The sequence below is a fragment of the Gymnoscopelus microlampas genome (genome assembly GCF_963454915.1).
Source record: "Gymnoscopelus microlampas genome assembly, chromosome: 18".
NCBI classification, from domain to species: domain Eukaryota; kingdom Metazoa; phylum Chordata; class Actinopteri; order Myctophiformes; family Myctophidae; genus Gymnoscopelus; species Gymnoscopelus microlampas.
Window position 1 is genome coordinate 28,799,116 of NC_139955.1, and position 14,885 is coordinate 28,814,000.

Consider the following 14,885-nt stretch of genomic DNA (forward strand, 5'->3'; position numbering starts at 1 on the left):
TGAAGGGGGAAGTAGGGAAGCGGGTAGGGAAGGAGGGGTAGTGAGGTAGAGGGGAGAAAGCGGGTGACACCTCCTAGAAGGTATAAAAGAGCTGAAAGTGGACTTAAGAGATCGCAGTCCCTCTTCCAGACAGCCACAAGCCCTGCTCTCCTCCTCTCCACTTCAGCAGTCCACCTCTCCACTCCTCCTCAACCCTCTGCAATCCATCTCTCATCTGGAACCCTGGGCAGAACCAGTGAGTAGTCTCTCCATTGTATCGCCTCCCATCTCTCTATAACAGTATAGGCATGATACTTGTTTTCCAATTTACATCATGAATGAATGAAGGAATGGATGAATGACAACATCATCATCTGTGTTGCAGGGCACTGCAAGGCATGCATGTAGCAGTCAAATTATTTCTGCAACAACATTGTGTAATTTCATGCCAAAAACATGTATATTTCAAGGAAAATGTTGTATGGTAAGGCAAAGTAAGACATGGCATAAGATACATTTATCAGAATTGCTGAGTAGTCAGTAATGTACAAATTGCCACATAGTCAGTAATGTAAGGCCCATGATGTGTCAGCTAAGATGGCTGACTGCATAGACAACCTGGCAACCACAGAACATTGTGACAGCTGAATTGAATTCATGTAAAACCCTTGCGACCAATCATCCTCTCCAAGACAGGCTTTATAGCTCACAGCTGAGTTGTAGAAAATGAGGTGGTGTGAAATTCTTTGGCTGTGACTAACAGGGCATGCTTGTTAAAACCTGTGACTGATGCTGCTGCCAGACGTCTGCCCTTTCTCATCTGTTCCCTCAACACTCGCTCTCCTCCTGTCATCATATATGAGCGGGGGTCGGGCAGCCAAGGGGCTTAGGTTCAATTAAGCATAAAGCAATAAGGGGCAGATGCAACTCTCATACACCCACTCTCATACAAGGAGAACAAAAGGGTATTAGTGTGCGTTGCATTTTGAGGCACACTGTACATAAATCATAGAAAAACATCAGATCTCATCACTCAAACAGAACTGAGCAGGTAGGACTTTCCAAACAGTGGTTTAAAGTTGTCTCTAAATACTCCTTCTGAGCGGGAGTAAAGGTGCCACACAGTAGACTAGGTAAATTGCAGCAACATTGCATAGGAAACTCTCAGCTACATCTGAGTTTGATGGAAGCATCAATAAAGTCCCAGTGATTTGCACATTACATCATGGCATACATTCTAAAATGGCCCCACTGACTGCTCTCTCCCTTTTTATCCCACTTAACCTAGACCTTGGACACTACCATGGACACCACAAAGCCCCTGTGTTTGGTCTCTGGAGCGTTCCAGAGTCTCTCCAGCGTGACCTCGGTGCTGACCTTGATCTTCTTGGGGTACGGCGTTCAGGCCATGCCCGTACCCACTGACACGCCCGTCTGCACCGCCTCCGACACCGCCCACTACAGCCTCAGCTTTACCGGCAAGTGGAGCCAAGCTGCCTTCCCTAAGCAGTACCCGGTCTACCGCCCCCCTGCGCAGTGGTCAAATCTGATCGGTGAGTGGCCAGACAGTGTTCTGGTTGGTTCAGTTACCCTGAAAGTAATGTGCAGCTATTTCTTCAGCCTTCGTTGTGCACACTGTTCACCGACTTGAAGAATAGCCTTCACAGTGAAATCCTGAAAATACTTTAACACTGATTTTGTAAAGACGGGGGTCTAATGGGTGAATTTATACTCAGCATTAAATTCATGCACAGGATGTACCAATGTGTTCAGCTAAAACTAATCCACACCATATTTATGTACTTATAATGCTGGCTATCCCTCCCTCTTTTAAACGTTCTCTGGCTATTCCTCCCTCTTTTAAACGTTTTCAAGTCTTTTCCCTCACATTGTCAAATTCTCTACTTTCTCTCTATCTCTCTACCCCCCCCCCCCCCCCATCTCTTCACTCTCAGGGGTGACCCACAGCTCTGACTTCCACATGTGGCAGCGTAATGACTTTGCCAGTAACGGAGTGAGGGAGTTCACAGAGAAAGGCGAGGCCTGGACGCTGATGAAGGAAGTCCAGGCGGCCGGTGAGCGCATCCAGAGTGTATACGGGGTCTTCTCAGCTCCCGCTGCTTTGGGAGGGACCGCACAGATGAACACCGCGTTCGAAGTCTTTGCCAGGCACTCATATGTAAGCTGCTCTAACGCTTGGCTTCTTTCCAAACAGTGAGCTGAGACCAAAAGTGTTATCTAAACACTATATTCACATGGGGGCCATTTTGCTCTTGCATCATATTCGGGGGGTGGGAACCCCCACTGAGTATGAGGTAAGAGCAAATTGGCCTACATGTGAATAATGGTCAATAGTGATGCAGCTGCAGGATGAGAGGTAATAATATTGTCGACCAGAAGTTTAAAGTTAAAATGAATTACGTATTTAGGTTCCGGCCGGAACAACTTGGAAAACCTCAAGGTTATCCCCAGACTAAGTGCTGGACCTAGGCTACTTAGTATCCCACTGTTGTTTCAGCCTGGCAATAACTTAGTCTACTTCTATTCCCAGTTGAAGGTTTAGCCAACTAAAATGTACAGCGGAGCATATTACATAACAATGCTAAACTGGCAAGAAGGATTTCCATAGTGTCTCTAGTGGCTGGCAGGTTATGGGGTGTAGCACACTGATTTTCAAAGTGGGGGCCAATTGGAAAGAAAGGAAAAGAGGGGAAAATGAAAAACTAAAAAGAAATAGGCTATTATAAATAAAATGTTTCCTTTCATAGCATTATTTGTACCAGTTTCCCTATTTTTGGCAGATCTACAAGCTCACGTGTCATGCTGCGAAACGTTGTGAGCTTGTAGATCTGTTATTTAATGATATTTTCAAAAAATGCAAAAACAATTTCACAATAGAAGGGCCGCAGCGAGAGGCTACGGCTATTTAGGGGTCCTTGGAATGTTAAAGTTTGGTAACCAATGGTGTAGTACAAAATGGCATAAAATGAGATGCATAATTAGCCTAATTACATCATTAGGCTAATTATGCAGTAAACTCATACTTGGTATTTCCTACTGATGGGCATCCTGGTGGGCCATGAAAGATGTGGGATACATCTGAGTTAGTGTTGGAGTGGAGCAAAGGAGCAAGGTGGGAGGAGATGATGGACACAGAAGTGATGGAAGCAGAGTTTGGAGGAAAGAGATATGCAAGATGAGCGCAAATATAGGTCATACTTCTTTCTGGCATTATGGATAACCAGAAGAATGTACATATGGAGAGAGTTGAAAGAGTTCATTGAGGTCAGCATTTTTCAAATTGAAGCAAGTGAAATCACCTCTCGCTCTCTTTTTGTCCCTGATCTCTTTTCTCCAGCTGTCATTCATTGCGCGCATCGTGCCCAGTCCAGACTGGTTCGTGGGCATGGACGGTGTTAACCTGTGCGAGGGCGACCAGTGGAAAGAGAACGTTTCTCTGGATCTCTTCCCCTACGATGCAGGAACGGACAGTGGGTTCACCTTTTCGTCTCCTAACTTTGAGACCATACCCCAGGACAAAGTCACACAGGTGAGTAGTATTGATGACATTATTTCATAAACTGCAGCCTTAAAACAAGATAATGACTAAAGGACAACAAGGTGTACTAAGAACATTCATGAAAAAGTATCATGTTGTCTGCTCCTCATCTTTTCTAGTTGATCTGTGATTTTTTGATTAAACGAATAATTGAAAAGAGTATTATTATATCTTTTTTTTAACAAATCGAGGTGAAAAACTCGAATAGATTTTTTATAATTAACTAAATCGATTAGTCTGATTAACGCCTTCAGACTTATTTTACACACAATAATATTGAAAATAGCCAAAGCTATGTAGCAAAGCTTGTAGATAGGATATTTTTCAGTATTTAAAACAAATATAAATTAAAGATTTGATTATTTGATTAAATAAAATAAAAAAATAGATGTTTTATAATCGATTAAACCGATTAGTTTGATTAACTATTGCACCACTAATTACTATCAATACAGTACCATCAATACCCTGTTATTCCTCCAACACAGTGGTGTGTTCCTCCTTATCAACGACAGCCATTCTTTCAAACACTCCATAACAGAGATGTAGATCTCCAGTTATTATATTCCGTCATGTCTTGTCTTCTTCACATTTCCCTCTTTAGATTACGTCTTCCTTCCCGAGCCACCCTGCCAACTCTTTCTTCTACCCTCGCCTCAAACACCTCCCACCCATCGCCAAAGTGACGCTGACCAAGACCAAGAAGACCAATAAGATCATCAGCCTCCCTGTAGAGCCCACCCAGTCCAACCTACTGCCATCGGACAACGAGATTGAAGACAAGCTTATAAGTAAGTTGGACAAAAGCTCTTGAAGGACCACTTCACCCATTTTCCACCTATCTTCATATAATTGGTCCTCACTAACGCTCATTGTAAGATGGCACCTTTTCTGTCTATTCACTCACACACTGTGTGTGTGTGTGTGTGTGTGTGTGTGTGTGTGTGTGTGTGTGTGTGTGTGTGTGTGTGTGTGTGTGTGTGTGTGTGTGTGTGTGTGTGTGTGTGTGTGTGTGTGTGTGTGTGTGTGCGTGCGTGCGTGCGTGCGTGCGTGCGTGCGTGCGTGCGTGCGTGCGTGCGTGCGTGCGTGCGTGCGTGCGTGCGTGCGTGCGTGCGTGCGTGCGTGCGTGCGTGCGTGCGTGCGTGCGTGCGTGTCAGAGGAGGGCTGACAGGTCTGAAACCTGCCAACCAGTAAAATCATTGGAAGGCAGGTTTGGCTTTTTTTTGGTAATTTGTATTGATGCGAGAACAATGGCTTCTATTTCGCTGTGCTATCTTACCAGGAAGAGGAAAGCTGTAGTTTCTTGAATCCTTATCGATAATGTAATTGGTAGGCAGGTTTCTGAACTGTCCATAGCCTACCAATGAGACAAAGAGCAAGAAGTAGATGGAAATTGTGCCATCTTATAATGATGATTATTGAGGACCAATTATACTAAGATACTGTACGTAAAAATGCATTTTCTATACTAAAGAGCTGGAGAGACAGGGTGACTCCTGTTACTGAACAAATACTATATAGCAATGATTACTATCAGAATATAGTTTTAACACTTATTTTAACAAAACAAAAAAATCTCTTACCCCACCTTTAATAAATACAAAATACATTAAAAGGTAAATTTCATTTATCGTGTTATTTATAATAGCTTTAAACAGTTTGAGAGCAGGCAAGTAAATTATTCCAACAAAACACGCTGCAAAAGCCTTGAAAGAACAAAGATTGTTCCTTCAAAGGAGCAATCTGAACACACCAGAGAGGCACAAAGAGAGAAGAATAGAAAGGAGATAAAAAGGGGTCATAAAAATAGTGTGTGAAGAAGAATGCAGGTACTTTATTATTATTTATTACTAAACGGTTAAAAAAAAACACATGCCAGGCACAAAGAACATAAAAGAAACACTGATCTGTTTGCCTCCCTGCCTGTCTAACTGTGAATAGTACATTGATAATATTCATTGTATGATGACTGATGATGACATCAAAAGTAATGGGAGGAGGGAGTGGGAAGGGGATTGGAGTTGTGAGTCCATTGTTCAGTCCATGCATTGTAGTGTTACATGAAAACTTGGAGAAGAAGGTAAAACAGCCGCACACTACTGGTTTAAAGCTCCCAAAAAGTATTTTATATAATGGCGCAACGTTTATATAATGGCGCAACGCCGGATAAAGACCTTATAGGTCTTTATCCGGCAAAATTTTGTTTTTTTGATTCTTGCCTTGATGTCCAGCACCTGGCCTAAATACAGGTCCAAGATGTTTACACAATCTCGTTTGTGAGTTATACAGTATGAAAACTTAAAATCAAACCTTGCTTGAAAATAAATGAAGAAATAAAAATCTAGCATCATATGCTGCACTGACAGCACACTCATCTTAACCCGATAATTGGAGTGGTAGAAAACGTCTGGAAAAAGCTCACGCACGTCAGCCAGGCAGTAAAGCTAACAATGCCATAATCAGATCTATTGTATGGAACAACTGTAAAGTTTTAACTCTGCATCACATTAAGGCCGTGTAACCCTGACTACGCGTCAACAAACAAGACACAGGGGCCAAGAAACTGTTGTGGTTTCCTGAATGTCCGTCTGCCAGCACTTCTTGCGTCCTCACTTCAATCTACCCCTCCCTCCATTTATCCTTTCTTCTCCTCATCAATCTCTGTCTCATCAGTACTATGTAATATGACTTGATTTGAACTATTTCAAATAAATAATTGCATGCTCAATTTTGTAATTAATGGCATAAAACACAAAAAGTTTTTTTTTGTGTGGTAATCAGATTACATACATTCTCCGCAAAAAGTGATCTGTTACTTCTCAACCATTCTCCTACCAGTCATCCCTCCCTGCCCACTCTCTCCCTTTCTCCCATCCCTGTATCCCCCCTCTTCCTCTCTCTCTCATTACCTCCCAGTGACCTGTTTATAATGGAATCACAAGACGTAGGAATATGCCAAATTCAGCCTTGCCTCAACTTACGTGTTCCATCTGTTCCATGTCTCCATCCGTCCTTCCGTCCATCCCTCCTTCAACCCCTCTGCTTTTCAGATCCTCTCCAACAAATTCAGTCTGTGATACATATCAGCTTTTTACAGGCTCATAATAAGGTGGGCTGATGGGCTTGACGCACCGAGGACTATAAGCGAGGGTTAGAGGAGGAAGGGATGGATAAAGGGGACAGGTGGGAGAAAGACAGAGAAATAAAGCAATGAGAACCAAGCGTAAAACATTTCAGGTTTCAATAGTCACAGAGTTACTGGTTTAAATCAACGGATCAGTTGGGGAAAACTGTGAAGTGGAGAAGTAATGCTCTCTCTTCTTAGAACAACTACTGTTGACCACTTAAGCCGTACAGTATACTAATCTATGTACTGTACATCACATACCATATAGTGTTAATAGCTGATCTACAGTACAAGCTCATAACACGCCAGGGTCGCATGACGATACACTGTGAGCTTGTAGATCAGCAAAACAAATACATACATTTTAAAATTTGCCCAAGATAGGCAAGCCAGGGTTAAGGGGGAATAAAATCGCAAATCTTTGAAAAAATAAATAAATAGTAATAATATATATATACATATATATATATATATTCTTATAAAGTGAACATTTTTTACTCAAATCTTTGCTTCTTGGGGTCCCTGGCTGGAACAAAATATTTTGAGATGGGGGTCCGCAGCCAAATACATATTATTTTGTTGTTTTTTCCTTGACATGAAAAAGTCAGCCTACTGTAGCAACATAAGTTTTTCAGAAAACTGTTAGGATTTAGAAGACGATTTTTTAAATCTGCCCCAGGTCTTAATGTGGTTAAGTTGAGCAAGGCACTTACAGTATTCCCCAACTGCTGCAGAGACCCTGCTCACTAAGCAATATTTAGAAGACTGTGGCTGCACTTTACTGGGCATCTCCCGCTGCATGTGTGTGTAACTATTATGTCTGCGGAGCAGGGTGGTGCTGCTGGAAAAGCGTACACCCCAGAAAACCACTTAATAAATAAAAGTTGAGAAGAAAAGACTGCTCCACATTTCAGCGAGTTATATGGCAATAACAACAGCTGCCAAGATATTTTAACAAGACACGGATGCATATGGCTCTGCATGTGAAGCAGGTCACCACTTAGCCTAATGGGATTCCCTTTCATTATAACATTTACTTTGGCTTGCGTGAGAATACGAACTGGTGCATTTATGGTGCAAGAGTGTTATTATATTACAGCTACACAGTCTATATATCCATATGGAAATCTCATATGAATCAATTTATCCATTGTTCCTATACCAGTTATACTATAACGACTTAAACCTAGTATGCCAGATACTTTAGTATTTCCCTCTACACCAAATCTCTTCGACCTACAAGCTCACAACGTTTCATGTTGCAATGTGTTGTGAGCTTGTAGATCTGCAATTTTCACAGAATATTCAAGTGTTAGAATATGGACAGAACCTAAAATACGGTGCTTTTCATTAACTTGTATATTCCAGTCATTACAAATCCATGATGAGAATATCAAAACTGATTTCAAACTCAAATGTGTGGGAAATCATACAAATGATATAGCAATATATCCAACAGAAGATCAGTGGTTCTCAAAGTGGTTCTCAGGGTTCTTTGAGGGGGTTCCAAATGGACCCTCAAAGATTTCTCTCAAGAGTTCCTTGAAATCAAAAAGTTTGAGAACCACTGGTATAGATGATGTATTAGTTATCAGTGTAAACTAAGCATGCCCCCTCCCTCTCCCTGCAGATACCCCCCTGGACTGTGAGGTGTCAGTGTGGTCCCCCTGGGGCTTGTGCAAAGGCAAGTGCGGAGACTCTGGCGTGCAACACCGGACTCGCTATGTCCTCATGCACCCGGCCAACCATGGAGTGGTCTGCCCCCCGCTGGAGGAGGAGAAGAAGTGCATCCCGGACAACTGTTTATGACTAGGCCAGGAGCAGAGAGAGAGGAAGAAGAGGAAGGAGAGGAAAGAGAGGAAGGAGAGAAAGCAAAGGAAAGAGAGGAAAGGAAGAAAAGGACGGAGATTGAGGAACAACAAAAAGAGGTCTACCTTGAATTCATGTAAAGCCTAATTTATGCGGCGTCAAGCGCCGACAATAGCAGACCTACAATCTCACAACACGTTGTGAGGTTCTTCTTCTTTCGGCTAATTCCCTTCCATCTGTTTTCGTTTTCTGCGTCTTCCTCTGTGACTCACGTCACCTGCATGTCCTCTCTCAACCTCCTCCTTGGCCTTTCTCTTCTCCTCTTAACTGGCAGTTCTATCTTCAGCATCCTTATCCTAATGTACTCCTCATCCCTCCTTTGCACATGTCCAAACCATCTCAACCTCGCCTCTCTTGCTTTATCCCCAAACCTTCTAACCTGGGCTGATCCTCCAAATTGTCCTTCCTTGTCGCTCCTAATGAGAAAACCTCCCGTCTTTTCGCCAGTGCCACTGTTTCCAAGCTGAGGTTGTAGGTCTACTATTACCGGCGCGTGGCGCCATCATGTGACAAAGTATGAATCAGGTTTCAGACTGACTATGATTGATGGATTGACTGATTCAATGATACATTGATTAGTGGTACTGCAAGAACGACTGTCTTGACTCTTGAATACACTGCCTTGATAACCTGTCCATAAAGAGTTACATTCACAGATCTAGCACTAATGCTAACAGGCAAAACTGTGACATTAAGTAGAGTGCAAAGAAGAACAATTATTTAGTGCTTCAAAGAAACTAGGATACCAGGTAAAGCTCAATCCTATTATCTGTCTAACACAACATGTTATCAAATAACATTCTTAGCATTTGTGGTCAAGATTTTTTTTAATCTAAATAACAAAACGTATGTGAAGTAACCAACATATATGCAGTATGCATAGTAGCATCTATCAAACTAAGTGACAAGAAGGGATACAAGGACAGAGGAGTGATAGGGTGTGAAGTGGAGTCTGAAGAGGCTTGTTTTCAGACTGCCGTGGAAAATGGGGAATGAGTCTGCAGTTCTGACTGAGGGTGCCAGGTTGGGTGCCAGGAGGGAGAGTCTAGGTCTAGGACATGTGAAGCGTTTGCCAGGGTATTTTGGGGAAGGGACGAACAGGCTTCCTGTGTTCCTGTGATCTAAGTGAGCGGTAAGGGGTGCGGGGTACTCAGCTCATGTCCTGAAGGTAAGGACTGCCTGGTGTCCACCTGGGTTTTGTTACGCAACCAGAAGCCAACGAAGGGAACGCAAATGGAGGGAGACATCGGTCAACCAGCAATCAAGACAGAAATGATGGTGCTTCAATGCTTCCTCCTGTAGTAGGTTGTGAATCATTGAGATTTCAGACACAATTGTGTGTACCTACTACATGTGTCATACAATATTATTTATTGTATGACACACAGTTCTTCTCGCTATGCAGTGTTCAAAATGGAGTGTTTACAGAGCCATTGTTGTTGTTTTTACCCCAAAAGACAAAGGATATATTTATGACAGGATTTTAACCTGTAGTGTACAGTATATTAATTTTGACAGTAATATCTATTCTTTTATGAAGTTCAGGTATTAGTACAATCAAAGAGAACTCTTTGTGATGAAGAAAATGTACCTTTTTGTAAAATAGTTGGTGGAACTGCATTGGTGTTCTTACTTCTTTTACATCAGTGTGTGCTCTGTATGCTCAATAAAGTGTAAATACATGTAAAGGCAAAGTGTTTACGCTTTGAAGGAAAAACATATTGCACAAGGAAGTAATCAAATATTTCCGATACATTCATCATATACAATCTATCTATCGATAGGAGGGGGAAAAAACAATTAATTACAGGAGTCATAGATTGACATAATCAATTTGTTGTTTACACATAGGTAAGCTAATACATACCGTACCCTATCACTCCTTCTTGCACATTACATCCACAGCAGGTTGTAATGTGGTAATACTCTCCCATGCAGCTTTGATGGTGAGTTTTGAGCTTTGAGGCGAGTGCAAAAGTGAAATCTCAATACACTATCATCATTACATTACAAGGTCATTGAACTTCATATACTGTATATTAGATCTCTAACTCAATATCTGACATGCAATTTGGTAGTCACAGGTCAAGAAGGTCAATTATTGATTAGCACGATCTCCATCTGAAGAGTTCAGGGATCTCCACACATGGTCATAGAAAGGACACACGGACACACAACACACACATGCACGCACAGCCACACGCACACAGAGATTCCTGGAATTTGACAGTAGATAATCCATCGTAATCTATCTATAAATCCAGGAATCCAGGAAACATGGCTCTGTTAGAGCTAGTTTTGCCTACAATAAAATGCCTCGCTACAAATTCAATCATGTAAAGTCGAGAAAAATAGATGCAGAACATCCCGCCAACTTTCCACCGTCTCTCCATATTTGGAGAAGACTAAAGTCATCATCAAAGTGATCCACATGGGAGCCGTGTTGTTATTAGAACCTGTCTTTTAGTGGGCTATTATTTTTTATCTTGTCCTGTTCCTGTTGTATATCCCAGTGGTTCTAACTTTTTCATGTCAAACTTTTTCACATGTTCTGTGCCCAGGAATCCAATACAAGTTTGAATTGTTAAAATGTTTCATTAATGTTATCATTTTTTTCAAGATTCTTTGAAAATAGCTGATCCACAAGCTCATGTCGCTATATGCGACACGTTATGATCTTGTAGAACGGCTGTTTTTAAATAGCCAATGTTTATAGGGTTAAAGTGGTTAAACTGCTATATGCTATATTACCTAATTTTGCTGGGGACCCCCTCAAGGACCCCTGGGATTCCCTGGACCCCACTTTGAGAACAGTATATCCAAACCTTTACCAGGGAACATACAACACAGCATCGGGTGCAATGTAAAACATTAATGTTCATGAGATCACATGTAATGACAAATGTCTGGCCCCACTAAGATTTACATTTTTAGGGTGTTTGTCCGTATGCCTCCCCTATGAATCTCCCCAAAATCTTTCTGTCCGCCCGTAGCTCGCTCCTGTCTGTCCGTGGCTAATGCTGCAAACCACTACACCAGCATCACATTCCTTGTGCCCTCAGCCAGTAGGCCAGGAAGTCAATCTCTGAATATTTGTCACATCTTGTAATTCATTAGCTCAGACCCACCACACAAATTCAATGCATGTCCATATTTGGGCAAGACTGTCATCATCACGACATGACATGACATCCATTTGTGAATAAATTAAGGGCGGCTAATAGGTCGCCACTCACTGGTACTACAGGCGTTGTTAGAAAGAAATGCAAGCAATTTACAAACAACTGAAGGCAGTCATGTCGTCAACATCCCAGAAACACAGAGATTTTGTGGCAGAACCGATGGGGGAAAAATCTGTCATGTCACTAGCAGGCATTGGAGATGCACTTGGGAAGAAACTAGAAGAAAAGCACTTTGACAAGGCTTATGTTGTCCTTGGGCAGTTCCTGCTGTTGAAGAAAGATGAGGAGAGCTTTCGGGGGTGGCTGAAGGACACATGCGGAGCAAATGCCAAACAGCAAGGTGAATGCTATGGCTGTCTTCTGGAATGGACTGACTCCTTCCTGTAAAGCATTGTTCCTTTTCTTTCTGTCTGCGGCTAATCTTGCAAACCAAGATGACCAATCTTTGGCAGTGCCATGTTGGCGCTGGCAGCACCAAATTTGTAGGCCAAGTAAATGCCCAAATATTGTTCACATATACAGTGACTCACTCAATCTCTGACCTGCAGAGTGCTGACATTGTGATCCTATGAATGACTCAAAGTTAGCAGGTCTGGAGCTGGTGCTCCATCTGGCACCACAACTCAGCGTAGACATCCTGCAAGACCAAATCACACCTTACGGAACAACGCCAAGCAGTCTCTGGGGAACGGCATCACAGGGCTTTTGTTCTTTGGCAGACAGAAGCCCAATGATGTGTTGCTCTCAAACACGATCACCTTCCTCAATGATGAGAATGACCGGCATTTGCGTGGAACTTTCTTTGACAGTATCGTGGATGTGGTAACCTATGTAGGCTGGCAGAGCTCATCCATCCTGAAGCCTCTCCTCCAGGAGTAAGGGTTATCATTAACAATTAATATCATAACAACAATAGGGTAAGTGATGAAGGAATTACAGTGCTTAAAGAATAACGACATACTACAAAGTAACTACAGTTCAGTTAGACACTTCAGCTCAGGATTAACCATTTATTGCAATGCTATTGCGTTCAGATTGGCGGGGTGACTCTACCCCTGTGATACTACAGATTATATAGGGAGTGAGGCTAACAGTGTACACCTCCTGCCTTCCGTGCCTACCTGAACTATCGCTACGCTGTTAGGACAACACAACCTACCTACCAAAAAGGATACCATGCCATGTCAGCAGAACGGCATCTACCTGTTAAATAACTAAAACTTGAAAAGTTACTATTATAAAAAGTGCAGATATTGCAAAGAAATTTGCAATATCTGGACTGGTACCCGTATCTATAAATGATCATCTAGCTATGAGCTATAATAACACCACTGTTGCTGCAATGTCATGTTTGGATTTCATTTGTGGAAAAGCTATTCCTATGGTCCTTTATCATTTTCACTAAATGTACGTATTTACCAAGTATTTCCAAATGTTTTCCTTTTATTTCTTTATCCATCCAAGTGTGGTACTATAGGGAGGCAGCAGATGCAGAGTGCCCCCCAGTGCTTTTCTATTTTTTTTATATTTTTTTTATATTTTGTCTTGTACAGCGTGTTGATTGTGTTGAAGTCTGACCTGGGTTGTCTCTTTGGGGGGATTGTTTTGATCTTGTGTATGGGTGGGCTATATTGTTTTTGATTACATATATCATATGTGACAAATCTGAACAAACAGAAAAATACAATTAATGTGCAAAAAGACAGCATCTACAGTATCTAAATGTCATGGTACACCATGGTACACGTCCTTCTACGACACCTCGATTAATTTACCCACTGCTTATTTACAAAGTAACCTTGCAAAAGGTATCTAGCCTCTCAATATCTTTGAATATCCGGTTGACATCCACAGCTACCCAGTAGTACTGCACCACCCACACTAAAGTACTTTCACATAATGCACGTAACAGACACTGGAGTCACACAAATTCACATTGTTCACAAACCTTTTTTCTTTTTCTGGTCAACATGAGGCAATACAGTTTCAAACATTTGAGCACATGGTCTTCTCTGATGAACAATGTCAAGTGAAAATGAGTTAAACAGATACAATTGCCAATGATTCCTAGAAATTCCCTTGACTTGTGACAGAGAAGCCATATACTGTATAATATTTCAAGGGTTTTCAAACAACACATTTCAGTGCATTGAATTATGGCTAAATTAACCCACTCATTTGGCTGGGGAACCCCTGGAACCTTCCTGAAGGACCCCAGGGGTTCTCCAGACGCCAAATTGAAAATCACTGCTGTAGGAAAAAGAAAAACAGGAACTAGAGCTGACAGGTCAGAATGCGCCACGCCCTAGTGGTCACAAGAACAGCGTTGTGAAAGGATGTACGGACAGACAGATATAAAGGGAATTGGGTATTTCATGTGGTACCATAACTAAACATCTGGGAGTTTACGTTTTACCACTTTTTGGGCATGTCATTATCAAAATGTTTAGAAAATAGCCCCAAAAAAGCTCACAAACTTGTAGATTGGCTATTTCTCTGCACAACACCGTCATACAGTAGATAGGGCTTAAAGTGTCTAAAAACCAAAAGACAAGTCAAAGGAAAACTGTTGTGACAAAGCATCAGGGACCACAGGAAGAGAGAACGAGCCCATGCTTTTCCTTGAGGGCTGACAGCATTTGCAGATGCTAAATGTGAGATGGGTTCATTACAGTAGAGTGGGAGTTTTCTTTAGAAGTGACCTCATCCAATGTTTTCAAAGGGGCCATGTTGTATGTATTTACCGTATGTTATGCTTATTTTTTTATTTATTAGATAAGAGTAGGAGGAAAAAATTAGATCCTTGAGGTACTACACAACATTTGCAAATGCTATGAGGGGTACTACACAACATTTGCAAATGCTTTGAGAAGGATTGCTTGTTACTTTATGAGTGGCCTGCTATAGTTGCCAGGTTGTATGTTTCCTAAAATGAAACAATAGGCTATAGAACATATTTTCGAGAGCGAGAGTGTGAGCGAGAGACACCCTGTTTCAAGAGGGACTGTTGACACATTTCTACCAAATAATCTGGCACATTTCCTGAATCAATAATATTCAAAGTTTCAGTATATTCAATGATTTGCCTAAAAACTATACAAATCATGGTATGGTAGGCTTACTAGAGAACATACTGGAGAACTCTATTGTGTACTCTACTCTGTATGAC

General features: G+C 41.8%; 2 protein-coding genes across 2 annotated transcripts; both read left to right on the forward strand.

Annotated features, from left to right (window-relative positions):
* Nucleotides 1-125: 125 nt before the first annotated feature.
* On the forward strand, nucleotides 126-9,355 carry spon2b (spondin 2b, extracellular matrix protein). Its single transcript, XM_084085728.1, has 6 exons — nucleotides 126-235; nucleotides 1,268-1,532; nucleotides 1,935-2,158; nucleotides 3,338-3,529; nucleotides 4,143-4,329; nucleotides 8,296-9,355. Exons 2-6 carry the CDS (start codon nucleotides 1,283-1,285, stop codon nucleotides 8,472-8,474), a joined length of 1,032 nt encoding a protein of 343 aa, XP_083941854.1. The 5' UTR covers nucleotides 126-235; nucleotides 1,268-1,282; the 3' UTR covers nucleotides 8,475-9,355.
* Nucleotides 9,356-11,830: 2,475 nt separating this feature from the next.
* LOC311065406 (barrier-to-autointegration factor-like) lies at nucleotides 11,831-12,103 on the forward strand (the record flags this gene model as incomplete). Its single annotated transcript, XM_084085732.1, has 1 exon — nucleotides 11,831-12,103. The coding sequence occupies one exon, from the start codon at nucleotides 11,831-11,833 to the stop codon at nucleotides 12,101-12,103; it is 273 nt and encodes a 90-aa protein (XP_083941858.1).
* Nucleotides 12,104-14,885: the final 2,782 nt, after the last annotated feature.

Bases quoted from the DNA above. Each gene is read 5' to 3' on its own strand.
- spon2b (XM_084085728.1), top strand. From the start codon at position 1,283: ATGGACACCACAAAGCCCCTGTGTTTGGTCTCTGGAGCGTTCCAGAGT. The intron at 1,533-1,934 runs GTGAGTGGCCAG...CTTCACTCTCAG, and splicing joins GCAGTGGTCAAATCTGATCG to GGGTGACCCACAGCTCTGAC. The intron at 2,159-3,337 runs GTAAGCTGCTCT...TCTTTTCTCCAG, and splicing joins TCTTTGCCAGGCACTCATAT to CTGTCATTCATTGCGCGCAT.